This window comes from Triturus cristatus, chromosome 5_2 (assembly GCF_964204655.1).
Source record: "Triturus cristatus chromosome 5_2, aTriCri1.1, whole genome shotgun sequence".
In the NCBI taxonomy this organism is placed as follows: domain Eukaryota; kingdom Metazoa; phylum Chordata; class Amphibia; order Caudata; family Salamandridae; genus Triturus; species Triturus cristatus.
This window is the reverse complement of record NC_140588.1, coordinates 1081803219-1081821680: the sequence shown is the minus strand read 5'-3', so window position 1 is coordinate 1081821680 and position 18462 is coordinate 1081803219. Positions and strand designations below refer to the sequence as shown.

Here is an 18462-nt window from a genome sequence, read left to right as displayed (position 1 = left end):
ATGCGTTTCACCTTCACGGCTTTTCACATCCCATCCACCACATGTTTGCATTTATTTGTGAATTTATAATTTGGTTGCGCAATCAGCTCTTCATGTGCTCCCCAGAGGCTCTGTCCCACATGCGCCTTTCTAGAAGCTTCTCATGCACCCACGCAAGCAGAGGAGAACATGCCAAGACCTTCCACGGGTGGTGAAGAAATAGCATGGCTGATGCCGGAACATCTGGGCTAAGGTTTGAGGCCATGAAACAGCGTAGAGCAGTAGACACCAGGCCCTAGGACCCTGCAGCACCGAGCACCCCTGCTCTCCAAGATGGAGTCTGGACACGACTTCCTGTAGGAGAGGTAGAAAAGGAAGTGGGGCGAGACATGTCTAGGTACAGAAGAAATGGGCATAGTGCCAATATCAGCAACATACCCTTCCTGCAATCCCCAACAATCTCATAATAAACACACAAGACACATTGTTTGTTGGAGAAAACTTTGCTGCAGGTTTATTTACAAAATAAAATATGCCAACATGGTGGATCAAATTACGGGCAATCCAAGGGCAGGCAGCAGTGACACCCCTAAGCTGCCCTACCCACCTGATGAGCCAAAGTGCACCGTGGCCCTAACCAATCGGTGCTCACCATTTTGGGGGATTACCCCTTACATCATGTGGACCACCAGTCCTCCCATCTACTCACGTCTCTTGAGGGGGTGGAGCGTATCCAGGCAAGCCCCCGGTTGCTCAGGTTTACAACCGCCCGCAGGACTAAAGGGGCGCCGTCGTTCCTCCAGGGTTCTGCCGTAAGGACTTCCTGGGGGTTGTATGGCGTTTGCACCCTTGTCGTGTTCCTGAAGAGGGTACCCCTATGTACCATTCAGCCTCTGGATCACCCTGTAACTCTGCCATGGCAGCCGTCACACCCATGGCCCCCCCACCAAGGCAGGCATTCTTCCTTAGCATTCTTACTTATACCCGCTGATTCTAAGGCATCTCCCAAGTCCACCAGAAACAGGTACATGCCCACTCTGGACAAATGAACCCCCGTCACATCAAAGCATCCTGTGGACTTGGCATGCAAGTGATTTCCACGGCTTCACCAGACCAGGCCCCATGCCAAGCTACACGTGGCGTAATCTCAGACCACCATACTTCACATTCACCTAATTGGTTGCTCAACTTACACATAGTGGCTTTCATTGCTTGGAGTAGGACCTCGGGGAAAAAGGATTGCCAGGTGGGCGGGAGAGGTAGATATACCTGGCGCCCTGCCCACTGGCATGCCCAAAATGATGTGGGATGGCCTGGACACAAGAGGGTCCAAACACTAGCCTGCCTAGCAATGTGGCATCATGTGGCACTAAGGTGGCCGCCCTCCTAGGGGGGCCTCCTGCGTGGGCCGCGGGCAGTCTCAGTACAGTGGGAGAGAACACATGTACGAGGAAGTTTTACCTGCGCAAGTAGTTAGTAATGACTAAGGTGGTTTTGTGCCCTCCTTTAAACACAGGAGTGGGAAAAGCGCCCCCCTTAGCTATGTTAAAAGAGCTCTTTTGGGGTTATCGATGTAACACTGTTGTTTTTGATGTTTTCTACTTCCGTATAGTCAAATCTCCCCAATAAATCCCTTTTACCAGCAATTCTACGAGAACTTTTGTCAAAATATGAATTCACTCTTCTCTTTGGTCCACTCACCTTGACCTCATATTTATTACACTCTCCTCCCCTGACACTCCTTCATGACTGAGCTCAGCAACTGATAGTAACTCTGAGATGTGGAGCCACTCACCCTGCTAAGAATGGGTTCAAGCTGTGATCTGACAAGCGCCAAATGGCATTCATCGTGCTACCCACCAGACCTCGCTCACTCACCCTCTCTGAGTCCTTTCTCAGGCCCTAAGGTGGCCATTTCTCTTCACCTCAATGTCTTCTTCCTCGGTAGCACCTTCTTGCCCACTTTAATGCGTAAGGTTGTCCCCGGGGCAGCGGTCTGCTCACCCTGGACTTCCACCATCATGCTCTCTGGGTTTAAAGCGCCTCCATCTTTTCGCAGTGCAGATTCATGGCGCCGCCATCTTGTAGCAGTGCTTGCCACTGCATCAGTTGATGTGGAGGTGGAAGTGTGTGTGAGCTGAGCACCTCATTCCAAGGGGAGCCCAGCACAAGCTGAAGAGGGAGGCGCTGTTGAGGGTGCCCGAGCCATCTCCTGAAGGGTTCTAGTAGACTCACGAACCGCCAAAGGGGAACAGTGTCTCACACACTCACCTGCACTCCACGACCCATCCTCCTCAGAACATGTCCACACTGCGTGTTTGTGTGTTCCCACAGGAGATGAGACAACAAGGTGGAATCCATGTCTCTGCCCTGGTGGGAGATGGCTTCTGTACTCTACTCAGCGGGGAGATAAGGGCGGATTGCAGTACTGTCTTCTGAGCACTGGGGAGGAGGCAGGTTCCACTGCTCACTGCTGTGGGGTGGATAGTAAATTGTTTATAAAACTCTACAAAGGCATGGGTTGGGGAGAGTAAATATTCTTCACTATTCACTCTCTCTCTCCCTCTCTCTCCACACACACACACACACACACACACTCACACACACAGCGAGAGAGAGAGAGACCCCCCCTGCACTGCTGTAATTTCAACCACCTCCCTACAGCAGGTCCTATTCGCTTGTCAGTTTTCCATAAGTTACCCTCTAAAGGCAATGCTGCATCCTTGCGCTTGGCAACACCCTCTAGGTCTTCGAGGAACTAACACTTCTGTACTGAGGCCTATCATCTCCTGCTCTTGGCTTCAGGAGAGCAGTACTGTGGAGGCCAACCAGGGAACTGCAGTGGCCCCAGTTAAACTACCAAATACCCAGCCCGCACAACACGGGGAGCAGTCACACAGTAGGGTACGTTGACCTTACCACACGGGGAGCAGTCACACAGTAGGGTGCGTTGACCTTACCACACGGGGAGCAGTCACACAGTAGGGTGCGTTGACCTTACCACATGGGGAGCAGTCACACAGTAGGGCACGTTGACCTTACCACACGGGGAGCAGTCACAAAATAGGACATTTTGACCTTACCACATGGGGAGCAGTCACTCAGTAGGGCACGTTGACCTTACAACACAGGCAGCAGTCACACAGTAGGACACGTTGACCTTAGCACACGGGGAGCCATCACACAGTAGGGCACGTTGACCCTACCAGACGGGCATCAGTCACACAGTAGGGTGCGTTGACCTTACCACACGGGGAACAGTCACAAAATAGGACATGTTGACCTTACCACATGGGGAGCAGTCACACAGTAGGACATGTTGACCTTACCACATGGGGAGCAGTCACACAGTAGGGCACGTTGACCTTACAACACAGGCAGCAGTCACACAGTAGGGCACGTTGACCTTACCACATGAGGAGCAGTCACACAGTAGGACATTTTGACCTTACCACTAAGGGAGGAGCCATGCAGGGTGGCACATTGGCCAAGAGGCGAGGTATCCACACCACCTGGGCTTTTGTCACAAAGATATGTGTTGTGTTTGCAAGGGGTGGGACCACATATCCAGTTATCCCATCCAGTGAGTGGGTTAACACATGGTGCCAGCCACACGCCTAAGTACGGTATGCTGAGACCCAGGAGAGCAGTCACACAACCAGGAAACTTGACCTCAATCACTGAGGGCACACAGCCAGGAATCATGATCACAATCACTGAGGGCACACAGCCAGGAATCATGATCACAGTGACGGAGGGCACACAGGCAGGAATCATGATCACAGTGACGGAGGGCACACAGCCAGGAATCATGATCACAGTGACGGAGGGCACACAGGCAGGAATCATGATCACAATCTCTGAGGGCACACAGGCAGGAATCATGATCACAGTGACGGAGGGCACACAGCCAGGAATCATGATCACAGTGACGGAGGGCACACAGGCAGGAATCATGATCACAATCTCTGAGGGCACACAGCCAGGAATCATGATCACAGTGACGGAGGGCACACAGCCAGGAATCATGATCACAGTGACGGAGGGCACACAGGCAGGAATCATGATCACAATCTCTGAGGGCACACAGCCAGGAATCATGATCACAGTGACGGAGGGCACACAGCCAGGAATCATGATCACAATCTCTGAGGGCACACAGGCAGGAATCATGATCACAGTGACGGAGGGCACACAGCCAGGAATCATGATCACAGTGACGGAGGGCACACAGCCAGGAATCATGATCACAGTGACGGAGGGCACACAGCCAGGAATCATGATCACAGTGACGGAGGGCACACAGGCAGGAAACATTACTACAGTCACTGAGTTAACACAGCCACAGACCCGGATCCCAAAGAGCTCGCTCCAGAAGCATAGGGGTGTGGTCAGACACCCGCCGCCCTTCAGCCCTTGCCGCCAGGCACTAGACACCCCATTCCATCATGACATTTGTCTTTGTTTTCCTACACTTCCTGGTTTGCCCTTCTTGGTTGTCTTGTGTCATTGATGAGTGCTCCTGTGTCCTCCTGCTACCCCCATTTCCTCTTCCCTCCTCTCTCACTCGGCACGTCCTTTCTTTCTGCACCCTCTCATCGCTGAGTCCAAGGAGTGACACACCCCCTCAGGTTGTCGTATTCATGCGATGAATGAGCTCATGTCATGAGACGTGGGAATCTGCCCTCTCCTCCCCTACCGCCGCTGACACCCTTTGACCTCCCCTAAAGCAATACCACTTTACAGGACCAGGAGAACCAGTCCTTACCTCTGGGAGATGAGGTTCACCCCAAACGCAGTCCAAAAAGCTGGGTGGGTTAGCCCTTCGGGGTTCGTCATCTCTTTACTGAGCTACGTTACACACCAGGATGGAGACGCCACGTATCCTGAAGATCCCTCCTTCCTAAGATGTCAGTCACCTCCTTAGTGGTCTTTGTTACACGCCAGAATGGAGACCCCGTGTCTCCTAAACGTCCCTCCTTCCTAGGATGTCAGTCATCTCCTTAGTGGTCTTTGTTACACACCAGAATGGAGACCTCGTGTCTCCTAAACGTCCTTCCTTTCTAGGATGTCAGTCATCTTCTTAGTGATCTACGTTAAACGCTAGGACAGAGACCCTGCGTCTCCTGAAGATCTCTCCGTCCTAGGATGTCCAGAGCCGGACAAGCCATGTCAAATCCCCTTTGCTTGGAACATCCATCAAGGTCAGCTCAGGACACTCTGTGGCAGCATTAATAAGGTCCTGTCCATTGACTCCCTGTCTGGAGGTCATGAGCAACCGATGACCATGTGTCTCATGCGTGACCATCCTACAAGGACCAGCTGCAGAAACCAAAACTCTTCCTTTTACAGATTCCAACATCCATTGGTAATGCTGGATCCTGGACCAGACATATACTTGTTCTTGCTAGCCACGCCCGGCGCCACTACGTGCCACTGGCCAATACCTGCTTTTCATCATTTCAAGACACTATGACTCTTCCAGGAGTGATAAGGCATAGCTAAAAACAGCTGAGATTTAATTCAAATCACTTTGAAAAGATCCATCTTTGGTTTCAATATTTGTGGGGCAACCATGACAAAAAGAGCCAGTGATGTGCCCTGCATGGTAGCTGACATCTTTAGAAATAGGCTACCATCTAGTTTTGGTCGAAGTTTTTCTACCAAAGTGCACTTCCAGGCAGAAGTGAGAAACACGATGATAAAGTGTAGCAAATTTTATTAATGGATCCCTTTGCAGCACCAGACAAAAATCACAAAGACGAGACTCTTGATGAGAAGACACTCAACACACCCGGGCCATGATTAAGATCTTAGTGGACAGGGTTACTCCGCCACAAATGGGACGATATCCCGTCCGCCAAATTACAATTCCATTATATTCTTTGGAACTTGTAAGACGGCGGATGGAATATCCGTAACGTTTGTGATGATTCCATCCACTTATGATGGAGTATCTGATCCTCCAAGATTGTAATCAGGCCATACGATCTTGGCGGATGGAATACTCCATCACAAACGTGACAGATGTTCCATCCGCCGTTTTACAAGTTCCATAGGATAGAATGGAATTGAAATTTGGTGGATGGGATATTTGTCACATTAGTGACGGAGTAGCCCTGTCTGCCAAGAGCACGTGATGGAGTAACCCTGTGCACCAAGATCACGTGTTGGAGTAACCCTGTCCGCCAAGATTACGCGACAGAGTAACCCTGTCCGCCAAGATCGTCATCAGGCCCCGAGTCCCAGGGGCCTCCCAGTTGGGTTTTTTCCATTCCCTTCAACAGGACCTCAGTGGACCTCTAGGATCTGTAGCCCTTCCTGGTTCATGTCAAACTCATTCCTTAGGACTGGGGCTGACAAGAGACAAGACGTGTCCCACCCACACTGGCTTCCTGCACACCGCTGTGAGATTGTCCAACCAGGACCAGGTCTCCTCACTCCATTGCCTGCCACACCTGACACATGGGCGGGGTCACAGGGAGGGAGACGTGTCATCCCCTTGGCCGTCAAACAAGGTCCTGGGAAGTTGGTATTGCTTTCGGTTTGATGGTAGCCTTATTATTTTTGAAATCCTGGAGGAAGCCTTCACCTGGCCTCCTCTCCCAGGCTTCAGTCTCACAATGACAACAGCCTGTCACACCTCTCTCTTTTTTCCAGATATCCGAGACAGCGGTGCCAAGCCGGTGATGGTCTACATCCACGGGGGCTCTTACATGGAGGGCACGGGCAACATGATTGACGGCAGCGTGCTGGCCAGCTACGGCAACATCATCGTCATCACCCTCAACTACCGCGTGGGAGTATTAGGTAAGGCGTGCTGCTGGAATGTGGGGTGTCCCAGTACTAGGTGAGGTGTGCTGCTGTAATGTGGGGTGTCCCAGTACTGGGCAAGACGTGCTGCTGGAGTGTGGGGTGTCTCAGTACGATCTGAGATGTGCTGCTGGAATGTGGAGTGTCTCAGTACTAGGCAAGATGTGCTGCTGGAGTGTGGGGTGTCTCAGTACCAGGCAAATTGTGCTGCTGGAGTGTGGGGTGTCCCCGTACTAGGTGAGGGGTGCTGCTGGAATGTAGGGTGTCCCAGTACTAGGCAAGACGTGCTACTAGAGTGTGGGGTGTCCCAGTACTAGGTGAGATGTGCTGCTGGAATGTGGGGTGTCTCAGTACTAGGCAAGATGTGCTGCTGGAGTGTGGGGTGTCCAGTACTAGGTGAGGGGTGCTGCTGGAATGTGGGGTGTCCCAGTACTAGGCGAGGGGTGCTGCTGGAGTGTGGGGTGTCCCAGTACTAGGTAAGGCGTGCTGTTGGTGTGTGGGGTGTCCAGTACTAGGTGAGGGGTGCTGCTGTAATGTGGGGTGTCCCAGTACTGGGCAAGATGTGCTGCTGGAGTATGGGGTGTCTCAGTACTAGGTAAGGCGTGCTGCTGGTGTGTGGGGTGTCCCAGTACTAGGTGAGGGGTGCTGCTGAAATGTGGGGTGTCCCAGTACTAGGTGAGGGGTGCTGCTGAAATGTGGGGTGTCCCAGTACTAGGCAAGACGTGCTGCTGGAGTGTGGGGTGTCTCAGTACTAGGTGAGGGGTGCTGCTGGAGTGTGGGGTGTCCCAGTCCTAGGTGAGGGGTGCTGCTGGAGTGTTGGGTGTCTCAGTACTAGGTGAGGCGTGAGATCTCAGTACTAGGTGAGGCATGTCGCTGAACTGTCGAGGAAGAGATCAGAGTCTGTGAGTGCAGAATGTGGGTGTCTCAGGGAGACCTTTTGGTTCAGTTATCACCCTTGTCTGAGGTCTCCAAATCTTTTTAAGAAAACCACATTTTGAAAATCTCCAACCGTAACATAAAAACATGGGGGCTTATTTATGGCAAACGAATGCAGCGCGGTGCTGCAAGTTATTTTGCTGCTCTACGCTGTGTTAGTTTCCAGGCACAGGGATGCAACATATTTACAGCAACATGTCACATCTCTGTGCTTCTCCCCGGGCTGGCGCTCAAACTGCTGCCATGCGCCCGTGCAGGCACCCTTGCACCATGGATGCCTGCGTCGTACGGAGATTGTTTTTGTGCAGGAAGGAGCACCTTCCTGCACAAAAACAATCACTTGAGGTGATTTCCTCTTCCAATGCGTAATGTAAAATGCAGCACAAATTGAAAGAGCAAAAAACAAGGAGAAACTAATGCATCTCTCCTCGTTGCGTCTCGTTACGCCATCCCTTGTGGTGGCGTAACATCCTGACGCATTTCCAGATTTACGATTGCTCGTGAATCTTGAACTGCATCAGTGGACATGGGTATTGAGTGGGAACACTGACAGCAACACACATGTCACGCCCCTAACACACAATGTGTTGCGTGAAACGGGGCGAGATTTACGAGCACATGTAAAGCTACACAGGGTGGCTTTACGTGTGCTTGTAAATTTCACGCAGGAGGTCGCGCCGTCAGTGCGTCACGCATCGTGATGCACCAATGGCGTAAGGGGTCATAAATAAGCCCATGTATTTATGAATATTTTTGTTTGTGAAAGAGATAAAATATTTTTAAATATGCTCATTTATTCGTTTTTTACTTGTTTCTGTTGTTTTGTGTATTATTTTGAGGTTCAAATCATAGAAATTGCTTAGGCTGTGGTCACCAGCTATAAGTGGCGATTCAGTGGGGTCCCCAAAATCGAAGAGTTAAGAACCACTGTTCTAGAGTGAGAAGTACAGGTGGGCATCTCTGGCTTAAATCTCTGTAGCCCCGTGGCGTAACTCAGGCCCCCGCAGACCGCGCGGTGCGGGCCCCTCTGGACAATACTCTGGCTGTAGAGCTCCTGATTGAGTCCGGAGGGGGCCCCTTTACTTACCGTGCAGGGTGGCTCCCTCAAGTTTTGTGACGCCGGTGCTGTGGCGTAAACTATTTGTAATTACTACAAAATTACTCTAAATATGCGGCTTAATTACACGAGAAGTAGAATCCAGCATGTACCACTCTTTTCTCAGCGCCTCTTTTCCACACAGTGCCCTCTAACCCTTTACAAACCCCTAAGTGCACTAGCTCCACAGTGCCCCGTGTCACCACAGTACCTCTTCTCCCGACAGCGGTCCCTCTCCCCTCAGGCCCTACCATCCCCGCAGTGCCCCTCGTGTCTCCTCAGTGCCCACCATCCCCGCAGGGCCCCTCGTGCCTCCTCGGTGACCACCATCCCCGTAGTGGCCCTCATGCCTCCTCAGTACCCACGATCCCCACAGCACCCCTCGTGTCTCCTCGGTGCCCACCGTCCCCACAGTGCCCCTCGTGTCTCCTCGGTGTCCACCGTCCCTGCAGTGCCCCTCATGTTTCCTCAGTGCCCACCAACCCCGCAGCGCCCCTCGTGTCTCCTCGGTGCCACCTCCTTCCCCCGTCCCTGCTCCTGTTTTGCCGCATGTTTCCCAGTGCATTCTTTTTGCAGTTCAGTAGGTGAGATCGGCTCCCCTGGCCCCCAGCCCCTGCGCCCGCATCGCCCCGGCGGACCAGCACAAGGACAGATTTAGGCTGAAGATGAATGTACCTCCTCTCTTGCAGCAGATGCTGCCCTCCCCCTCTCTGGCTGCGGGAGCCCAGCAGATGGATGCACAGCAGGTGCATGCCTGACCTCAGGGCCCAGTGCCTGACACAAACCCTCTGTGCTAGTCACCAGCTTCCTGCCTGACACCCCTCACCACTGCCTGACCTCAGGGCCCAGTGCCTGACACAAACCCTCTGTGCTAGTCACCAGCCTCCTGCCTGACACCCCTCTCCGCTGCCTGACCTCGTGCCCTGTACCTGACACCAACCCTCTGTGCTAGTCACCAGCCTCCTGCCTGACACCCCTCACCACTGCCTGACCTCAGGGCCCAGTGCCTGACACAAACCCTCTGTGCTAGTCACCAGCCTCCTGCCTGACACCCCTCACCGCTGCCTGATCTCAGAGCACTGTGCCTGACAAGAACCGCCTGTGCTAGTCACCAGCCTCCTGCCTGACACCCCTCACCGCTGCCTGACACCAGGAACTTCTCTGCCTGACAAGAACCGTCTACGCTAGTCACCATTCTCCTGTCCTACACCCCTGACCGCTGCCTGACACCAGGTACCTCTCTGCCTGACACCAACCATCTGTGCTAGTCACCAGCCTCCTGCCTGACACCCCCTGCCTGACACCAGGGCCTAGTGCCTGACACCAACCCTCTGTGCTATTCACCAGCCTCCTGCCTGACCTAAAATCGGAGGGAGCACCAGGACCAAACGGCCTACCAAACTCCCTTTTTCGACACAACCCTACATTCTGATCTCAAGTCCTGACCCCTATTTTTTTCAAAGTAAAAGCAGACCGTCTGATCCCTGAGTCCTGGAGAGGAAGTATCCTAAATCCAATCTACAAGTCGGGTCCACGTTCGGACCCCTCTAACTATAGACTGATTGCATTAATAGATGTAGAGGCGAAAATTTACGCATCTAACCTCTTAGTAGAACTAGAGGCCTGGGTTAGTCTAAAAAAACAAATACCTCCCACGCAAACAGGATTTCGGGCGGGGATGGGCACCTTAACAAACATCTCTGCCGTCACTCTCTTGGCCAATCAGGCCTTCGAAAAATCAAGGCCCCTGTATGCCTGCTTTGTGGACCTTAAGGCAGCCTTCGACAAAGTTTCGAGAGCCTCCCTATGGGCTAAGATGCAGGCCTGGGGGGTTCCGTCCAGACTCCTGGAGGCCATCATCAATCTGTACACTGACACCTGGGTGCAAATTAAGAAAGGAGACGGGTCAAGGGTCACCAACAAGATTCCAACTTCGAACGGGCTAAAACAAGGTTGTGTTTTAGCACCATGCTTGTTCAATATTTACACGTCAGATCTCGACAAACACCTCCAGTCAATTCCAGCTGACCCCCCAAAATTGGACAAAATACCAACGCCATGCCTTCAGTACGCAGACGACATAGTACTGTTAGCACAAACACCAGCTGGCCTGCAGAAACTGATCACGGGACTAGGAGCCTATACCACCTTAAACCAACTTACGATTAACCATCAAAAGACTAAAGTAATGCGTTTTGCAAAACACAACAAAACATCGTCCAGGTATACCTCCTCCTGGAAATTGGGCGAACAACGGTTGGCCAGCGTTACCTCCTATAAATATCTAGGCTTCTTGCTAGATAGCAAGTTAAACTTCAAACAACACATGGAACAAGGAAGTACCAAAGCAAAACAACTGTTGTTCGCCTTCAAAGTCTTGAAAAAAAAACTCATAGGCTGCTCTACCAGCCACCTGCTTCAAGTGATAGCTGCAAAATGTTTGCCCTCCATCTCTTATGGTTCAGAACTCTTGAATATCAAAGACGCAACCACCCTAAATACAACACAATCCGTATTTTTCAAAAAATTGTTTACAATTCCGCTACACATCCCACAAGACCAAATCCGTCTAGAATTTGGACTAAAAAATCAGATCATGGCCAGACAAGGTGCTTTAGTGAAGTACTATTGGAGGATGAGGGAGGCAGAAGATAACACTCTAGCCCATCGCTGTTTGGCTGAGATAGAAAGTCAAGCTCGACAAGCTAACTCGACGACGAGAATACTGCAGGAATGCTTGTCGGCGTTACAGCTAGAGGAGGTCTGGTTAACACCTGTAACGTATTCTGGATTTAAAAACGCAGCAAATTCCGCAATCAAGAGGAACTCCCTATTAACCGATAAAAAGAGTTTTTCTAAAAAACATCATGCCTGGGCCGTGATTCAGTCATGTCAGAGGTTAAAACCGCAACGGTATTTGACTGAACACACCTCCTACTATAAAAAGCATTACTTGATGTTATTATGACTGGGTTCATTCCCCTCAAAAGATTTAACCCCGCAATGGAAACACGTATGGCCATCGAAGGAATGTCGCCTTTGTTGTCAAGGGGAGGAGTCACTATTACATTTATTATGTATATGCCCTACTTTATTGAAAATACGTAAATCCATTCTTCGGGAGATTTTAAGGAAAGAACAGATCAGAACATGTAGAGCTGCGGTCATCAGGTGTCTTGGATGGCGCTCAATCCCACTCTCCTGTAGTGCCATAAAACTCTGGAAAATAGCGGCAAAAGAATTGGGCAAAATTTCTTCATGATAAACAATTACACAACACCTTGATTGACTTTTTACTGCGATAATGGTTTTCTTTCCACAAGGATCTCTTCCAGATTAATGTTTCAAAATAATACAAAAAACAAATAATAATAACTTTTAAATCTTTTTTAACAATAATATCTTTTATAATACATATGCTTATTCAATGTTCAGAATCTGTATTTTATGATGGTTTGCCATCCTTTTATGATTTTTAAAGAATTAATAAAAGTATTATTGACTGACTGGCCTCCTGCCTGACACCCCTCACTGCTGCCTGACCTCAGAGCCCTGTGCCTGACACCAACCCTCTGTGCTAGTCACCAGCCTCCTGCCTGACACCCCTCTCCGCTGCCTGACCTCAGGGCCCAGTGCCTGACACAAACCCTCTGTGCTAGTCACCAGCTTCCTGCCTGACACCCCTCACCACTGCCTGACCTCAGGGCCCAGTGCCTGACAGAAACCCTCTGTGCTAGTCACCAGCCTCCTGCCTGACACCCTTCTCCACTGCCTGATCTCAGAGCACTGTGCCTGACAAGAACCGCCTGTGCTAGTCACCAGCCTCCTGCCTGACACCCCTCACCTCTGCTTGACACCAGGAACTTCTCTGCCTGACAAGAACCATCTACGCTAGTCACCAGTCTCCTGTCCTACACCTCTGACCGCTGCCTGACACCAGGTACCTCTCTGCCTGACACCAACCATCTATGCTAGTCACCAGCCTCCAGCCTGACACCCCTCACCGCTGCCTGACCTCAGAGCCCTGTGCCTGACACCAACCCTCTGTGCTAGTCACCAACCTCCTGCCTGACACCTCTCACTGCTGCCTGACACCAGGGACCTCTCTACTTGACAAGAACCGTCTGTGCTAGTCACCAGCCTCCTGCCTGACACCCCTCACCGCTGCCTGACACCAGGGCCCAGTGCCTGACACCAACTGTCAGTGCTAGTCACCAGCCTCCTGCCTGACACCCCTCACCGCTGCCTGACCTCGAGCCCTGTACCTGACACCAACCCTCTGTGCTAGTCACCAGCCTCCTGCCTGAAACCACTCTCCGCTGCCTGACACCAGGGCCCAGTGCCTGACACCAACTGTCTGTGCTAGTCACCAGCCTCCTGCCTGACATCCCTCACTGCTGCCTGACAGCAGGGCCCAGTGCCTGACACCAACCTTCTGTGCTAGTCACCAGCCTCCTGCCTGACACCCTGGATCACTGCCTGACACCAGGGCCCTCCACCTCTCACCAACCATGCATGCTAGCCCCCAGCCCCCTGCCTGACACCCATGGCCACTGCCTCAGAACAGGGCCCGCACCAGCACCCCGTCTCCGTCTTTATCAGCAACCACCGGTGCTGGTCACTAGCTGTGTACTTATGGTAGGCAGGTCTTGTGCCTGGCACCAGCACCCTCTGGCCGACACCAGCACCCTGTGTGACACCATCACCCTCTGCCTGGCACCAGCACCCTGTATCTGACACCAGCACCCTCTGCCTGGCAACAGCACCCTGTCTGACACCAACACCCTCTGCCTGGCACCAGCACCCTCTGTCTGGCACCAGCACACTGTATCTGACACCAAACACCCTCTGCCTGGCACCAGCACCCTCTGTCTGGCACCAGCACACTGTATCTGACACCAACACCCTCTGCCTGGCACCAGCACCCTCTGTCTGGCACCAGCACACTGTATCTGACACCAACACCCTCTGCCTGGCACCAGCACCCGGTTTCTGACACCAGCACCGTGTGTCTGGCACCAGCACCCTGTCTGACACCAGCACCTTCTGCCTGGCACCAGCACCCTGTATCTGACACCAGCACCCTCTGTCTGGCACCGGCACCCTGTATCTGACACCAGCACCGCCTGTCTTGCACCAGCACCCTGTCTGACACCAGAACCCTCTGTCCGGCACCTGCACCCTGTATCTGACACCAACGGTATCAACCTGAATCCAGCATCTCTAGTGACACCAACCCCTAGAGCCTGACACCAACATTGCACTGTCTATGACACCTGTGCGAGACAGCAGCACCCTGTACCTTGGCTCCTAAGTGCCCGTGTCATGAGTGACGCATTCAGCCCGTCCATACATTTTAGACAGCAGCACTTTGCATGCTAGGTTTTTGTAGCCCATAGTTACATTGCTACCAGTGAAAGTACAAGATAACACCTGCAATTTTACTTTTTTATTTGTAATAGAAAATTGTGATTTTTTAATTTAATTTTATTTGTGTTATCTAATTGATACATTTAAATATTTTAAATAGGTTTTACATTTTGTTTAGTTTGGTGTATATTTATATGGTTTATTCCAGAGCATATAACAATGGGAACAGTAAATCTGATCCTACCAAAGACCAACACTTTCCCTTTCCAAAGACCAGCACTTTCCCTTCTCTTGCTTAGACTAGAGTGAGAACAGCAAACCTGACCCTTCTAAAGACCAGCACTTTACCGTCTCTTGCTTAGACTGGAGTGGGAACAGTAAACCTGAACATTCCAAATACCAGCACTTTATCTTCTAAATCTGACCCTTCCAAAGACCAGCACTTTCCCTTCCCGTGGTTCGACTGGAGTGGGAACAGTAAATCTGACCCTTAGAAAGACCAGCATGTTCCCTTCCGGTACTTAGACAGGAGTGGGAACAGTAAATCTGACTCATCAAAAGACCAGCACTTTAACTTCTCTTGCTTAGATTGAAGTGGGAACAGTAAATCTCTACTACTGACTCTGTGACTCCTTTACTTCAAAATACCCCCCTCCAGTTCACAGGGAACCCCAATGAATATATATCCAACTTCAATTGCTGGGTACCAATGGCTTAGATAAGGTGGCACCTCCTAGAGCTATCACATCCTCCAGGAAAAAAATCCTTCGTCCCGTGGTTTTCTATGGAACTTTTGGCAGAGAAAAGTCTTTGTGAAAAACTGGAATGCTCCTGGAGACACGCATATGAGCCCGCGGCCAAGTGTTCCTATAGAAAAGCCCTAAAAAAGTTCCACAGACTCAAGCGTAATGCTATGCGAGGCTATTTTTCATACAAGATCAAGTCGGCCGACAACTCAGCCAAAGCTTTACTTAAAATTGCTCAATGCTTCACTAAACCGACTGCTCTTGATTGTTCTGTGACTCCTTCCTCTACCCTCTGCAATGGCCTCACGGAATTCTTTCAGGATAAAATGCAATCAATCTACTCCACTTTCCCGTCTAGCATGTCCCTGCATGAGCTTAAACCTATTTCGGATTGTATTGACACCTGGTCAGATTTTCACCCTCTTCCTCTTGATGTTTCCCTTAAGAAACTGCAGAGCTGTAAATCTGGCTCTCCAGGCGACTCTTGCCCGGCTCAGTCCTTCAGAATTTTGGCCCCTTGTTTTAATGCCCCCTTGAACCAAATCTGGAACTCTGCTCTGAAGTCAGGTATATCCAGAGACATGGAAACAAGCATTTTTACTGCCTATCCTCAATAAGACGGATGCCGACCCTGCAGAACATAAAACTTCAGACACATCTCTCTTCTGCTGGCACCGGCAAAAATTCTCGAGCAGGTAGTTCAGAGACAACTCTCTGAATTTCTGGAATCTAATAACCATTTCCATGACTCTCAATCTGGCTTTAGAGCAGGACACAGTACCGAGAGCGCACTTCTAGAAGTTGCGGAGAGCCTTCGCGAAACTATTAACTCTGGGCAGAGTTTGCGGAGTTGCGCTACGCGAAACTCAGCGAAGTGGTAAAAAAACTCTGCCGCACTATACGGATCTCCACGAGCGGCGGAGTTTGATAGACAAATGCTGTTCACAGTGATTGCACAGTGCTGGATGCTTGTCCGCACTGTGCGATCACCGCAAACGGCACCATGCACAGCGCAGGCTTTCCTTTTCTGCCGCTCGAGTAGATTTTAACCCGAGCGGCAGCTTTCTCAACGCGAACAGGCAGTTTCTCAACGCAAGCGGTCAGCGGTCGTGAGCATTCCCGACCACTCGCAGTGAGAAACCTGCCGCCCCCGGCGTTAAGAAATCTCGCTGGGAGGTTTATTTTCCACGCTCGCCAACTTGATATTGACGATCGCGAACGAGGACAAATCTCTCTGGAAAGTTGATTATACTCGCTCGCGCTCGCCAACTTGGCATTGGTGAACGCGAGCGAGGAAAAAAACTCCGCTCCACTGTGCGAAGCGGAGTTTTCGGGAACTCCGTGATCTCCGCGTAATGCAAAGTGCGAAAGACTCCGCAAGCGGAGCGGAGTTTACTGCCCAGGCCTAGAAACCATAGATCTGGGCAACACAGCAATGCTGGAGCTGCTCAACCTGTCTGCAGCTTTTGATACTGTGGCCCATCCAATTCTCCTGGACAGACTTAACATTTGGGAGTACGGGGTACAGTTTTAGCCTGACTTCCTGGAGAACCATACACAACAGGTTTATTTGCATCCCTTTGTTTCCACTCAGAAGCCTCTTGCGTGCGGGGTCCATCAGGGTTCGGGACTGAGCCCTCTACTCTTCAACATAAACCTTAGCCTACTTGTGACCTTGGTTGAGGCTTTCGTAGTGAAAGTGATTTCCTATGCTGATGACACCCAGTGATGTTCTCTTTCAAAGAACATTCAGAGGCTGCTTTTGTCAACTTTTAACGGTGCCTGAGCAACATCTCGGTGTGGATGACTCAAAACTGCCTAAAGTTGAACACAGAGAAAACGGAGGTACTTTTCTTTAACCACCCGGTCCCGCCTCCTTACATGCTTTAGTGGCCGCCAGAACTGAATCCCGGTCTCCTCCACATGCTTCTGGAAGCTGCGAACCCTGAGGAAATTCCTGCACTTCCTCCTGTTGGATTGTAGGAGGACTGTAGTTCATATTTAAACAAAAGGATCCACCTGTGGATGGGAAAGTTGTAGTGGAAGAGTTCTCACTGGTTAGAGTGTGATTCCTACTTTGGTTGGAAGCACACAGTGTTTGCTTAAATACCCCTCACACACCAAAAGGGCCCTTGGTGTCATGCTTCATCATGGGTGTCTTCCCGTCCCGCTGCGGGACGGGCATGTTACGACCTGCGAATACGCAGGAGGACTGATCTTAAGTACTATGTGTCGTGTAGGAATATGTGAGAGGAAGGGTCAAGGGTGAGTGAAAAAGGTGAATTTAAAAACGGGCCTGGCCCGTGTGGACTAAAAACCTTTACTATTCCCCGGAACTGGTCCTATTAAAAATAATGAGTCGGAGAATTCCTGCGACAATGTGCGGATGCTCCTTCAAGTAGTCAACATGTTTCGAAGCTCTAAGGCTTCTTCCTCAGGACTGTATCTGATCCCTTCAATTCTCACTATATAAATGATGATAATGATAAAGTGAAATAATAAGGTAGTCAAATTAAGTGAGGATGCAAATAATCATGCACTGTATACAATACCCTTTTGGTATGTTATATGTAAATCTGGAAAAAGAAAGCACAATAGTTAAAAACAGTAAGAAGCATTTGTGAGAAGGTGGCCTGATATCTGCTGTCCACTAGTTCTAGTGGGCACCTTGCATCAGTCCAAACAACCCCTTATGGTGATAGGTTAAAGGCAACCTTTATTGAAAGCTATCCTAGTGGTAGCTATGGAGAGCAGCCTTCAGGCTATGTCTTGAAGGAGTGTAAAGTTGCTTGGTTTACCAGATTATAACCTCTTGAATGATCAAATGAAAGGACAACCACACCAGGTATATATTTAAAAAATATGTGTATTTAGGATAAAACACACCCTTCTAGTCTCTTTATGAGGCTGGAGTTCGAAGTACTTTAAGTTACAAGTGAGCAATCATCAGTAATAGCACAAATACACATTTGGGCCCTAGGGGCGTACCAAACCATATACCAAAAAAGTGGTATAAGAACCATGACTGAACTTGACACAAGGCCTAGAGCCTGTAGAATCACTGAGACTCCAAGGAACCACCCAAGGTAGTGACACAGGGGACCCACGGGGACTGTATGCAGTGTGAGAACACAACCACGGCTTCCCTTTATCTTCCATGGGCAATGTCGCGGTTGGAAATTTAAAGATTAGGGACACTTAGAATCTAGTCAGGACCAAACCCTTCTGGACTTAAGAAGTTCTAGGGCTAGCACCCACGGGAGCACCGGAGTACTCGAGTTACCTCACCCAGGGAAGCCGGGTGCATAGGTGTCTTTTGGTGTCGGGTCGCGTCGTCGATTGCAATGGGAGCCTGCAAAGAACTGCTGCTGCCGTGAAGAGGAGAAGCGTCCGAAGAGATCCAAGCATGGATCTGGGATGGAAGGAAACTGAAAGCAGAGGGGACAGAGTCTGGGTCACTAGCCAGTGACCGAGGGCAGGATGGACCAATGCCCACAGATGTTGGGTGCTTCAGGTGAGTTG

General features: G+C 50.7%; 1 protein-coding gene across 3 annotated transcripts in view; it reads left to right on the top strand.

Moving 5' to 3' along the window:
- Positions 1-18462, top strand: part of LOC146829706 (neuroligin-3) — a 1048059-nt gene that overhangs the window by 807370 nt on the left and 222227 nt on the right. For all 3 annotated transcript variants that reach the window (XM_085608418.1, XM_085608416.1, XM_085608417.1), the window contains one exon: positions 6640-6789. In XM_085608418.1, coding sequence (XP_085464544.1) covers positions 6640-6789 — 150 coding nt within the window. The remainder of the gene's footprint in view (positions 1-6639; positions 6790-18462) is intronic.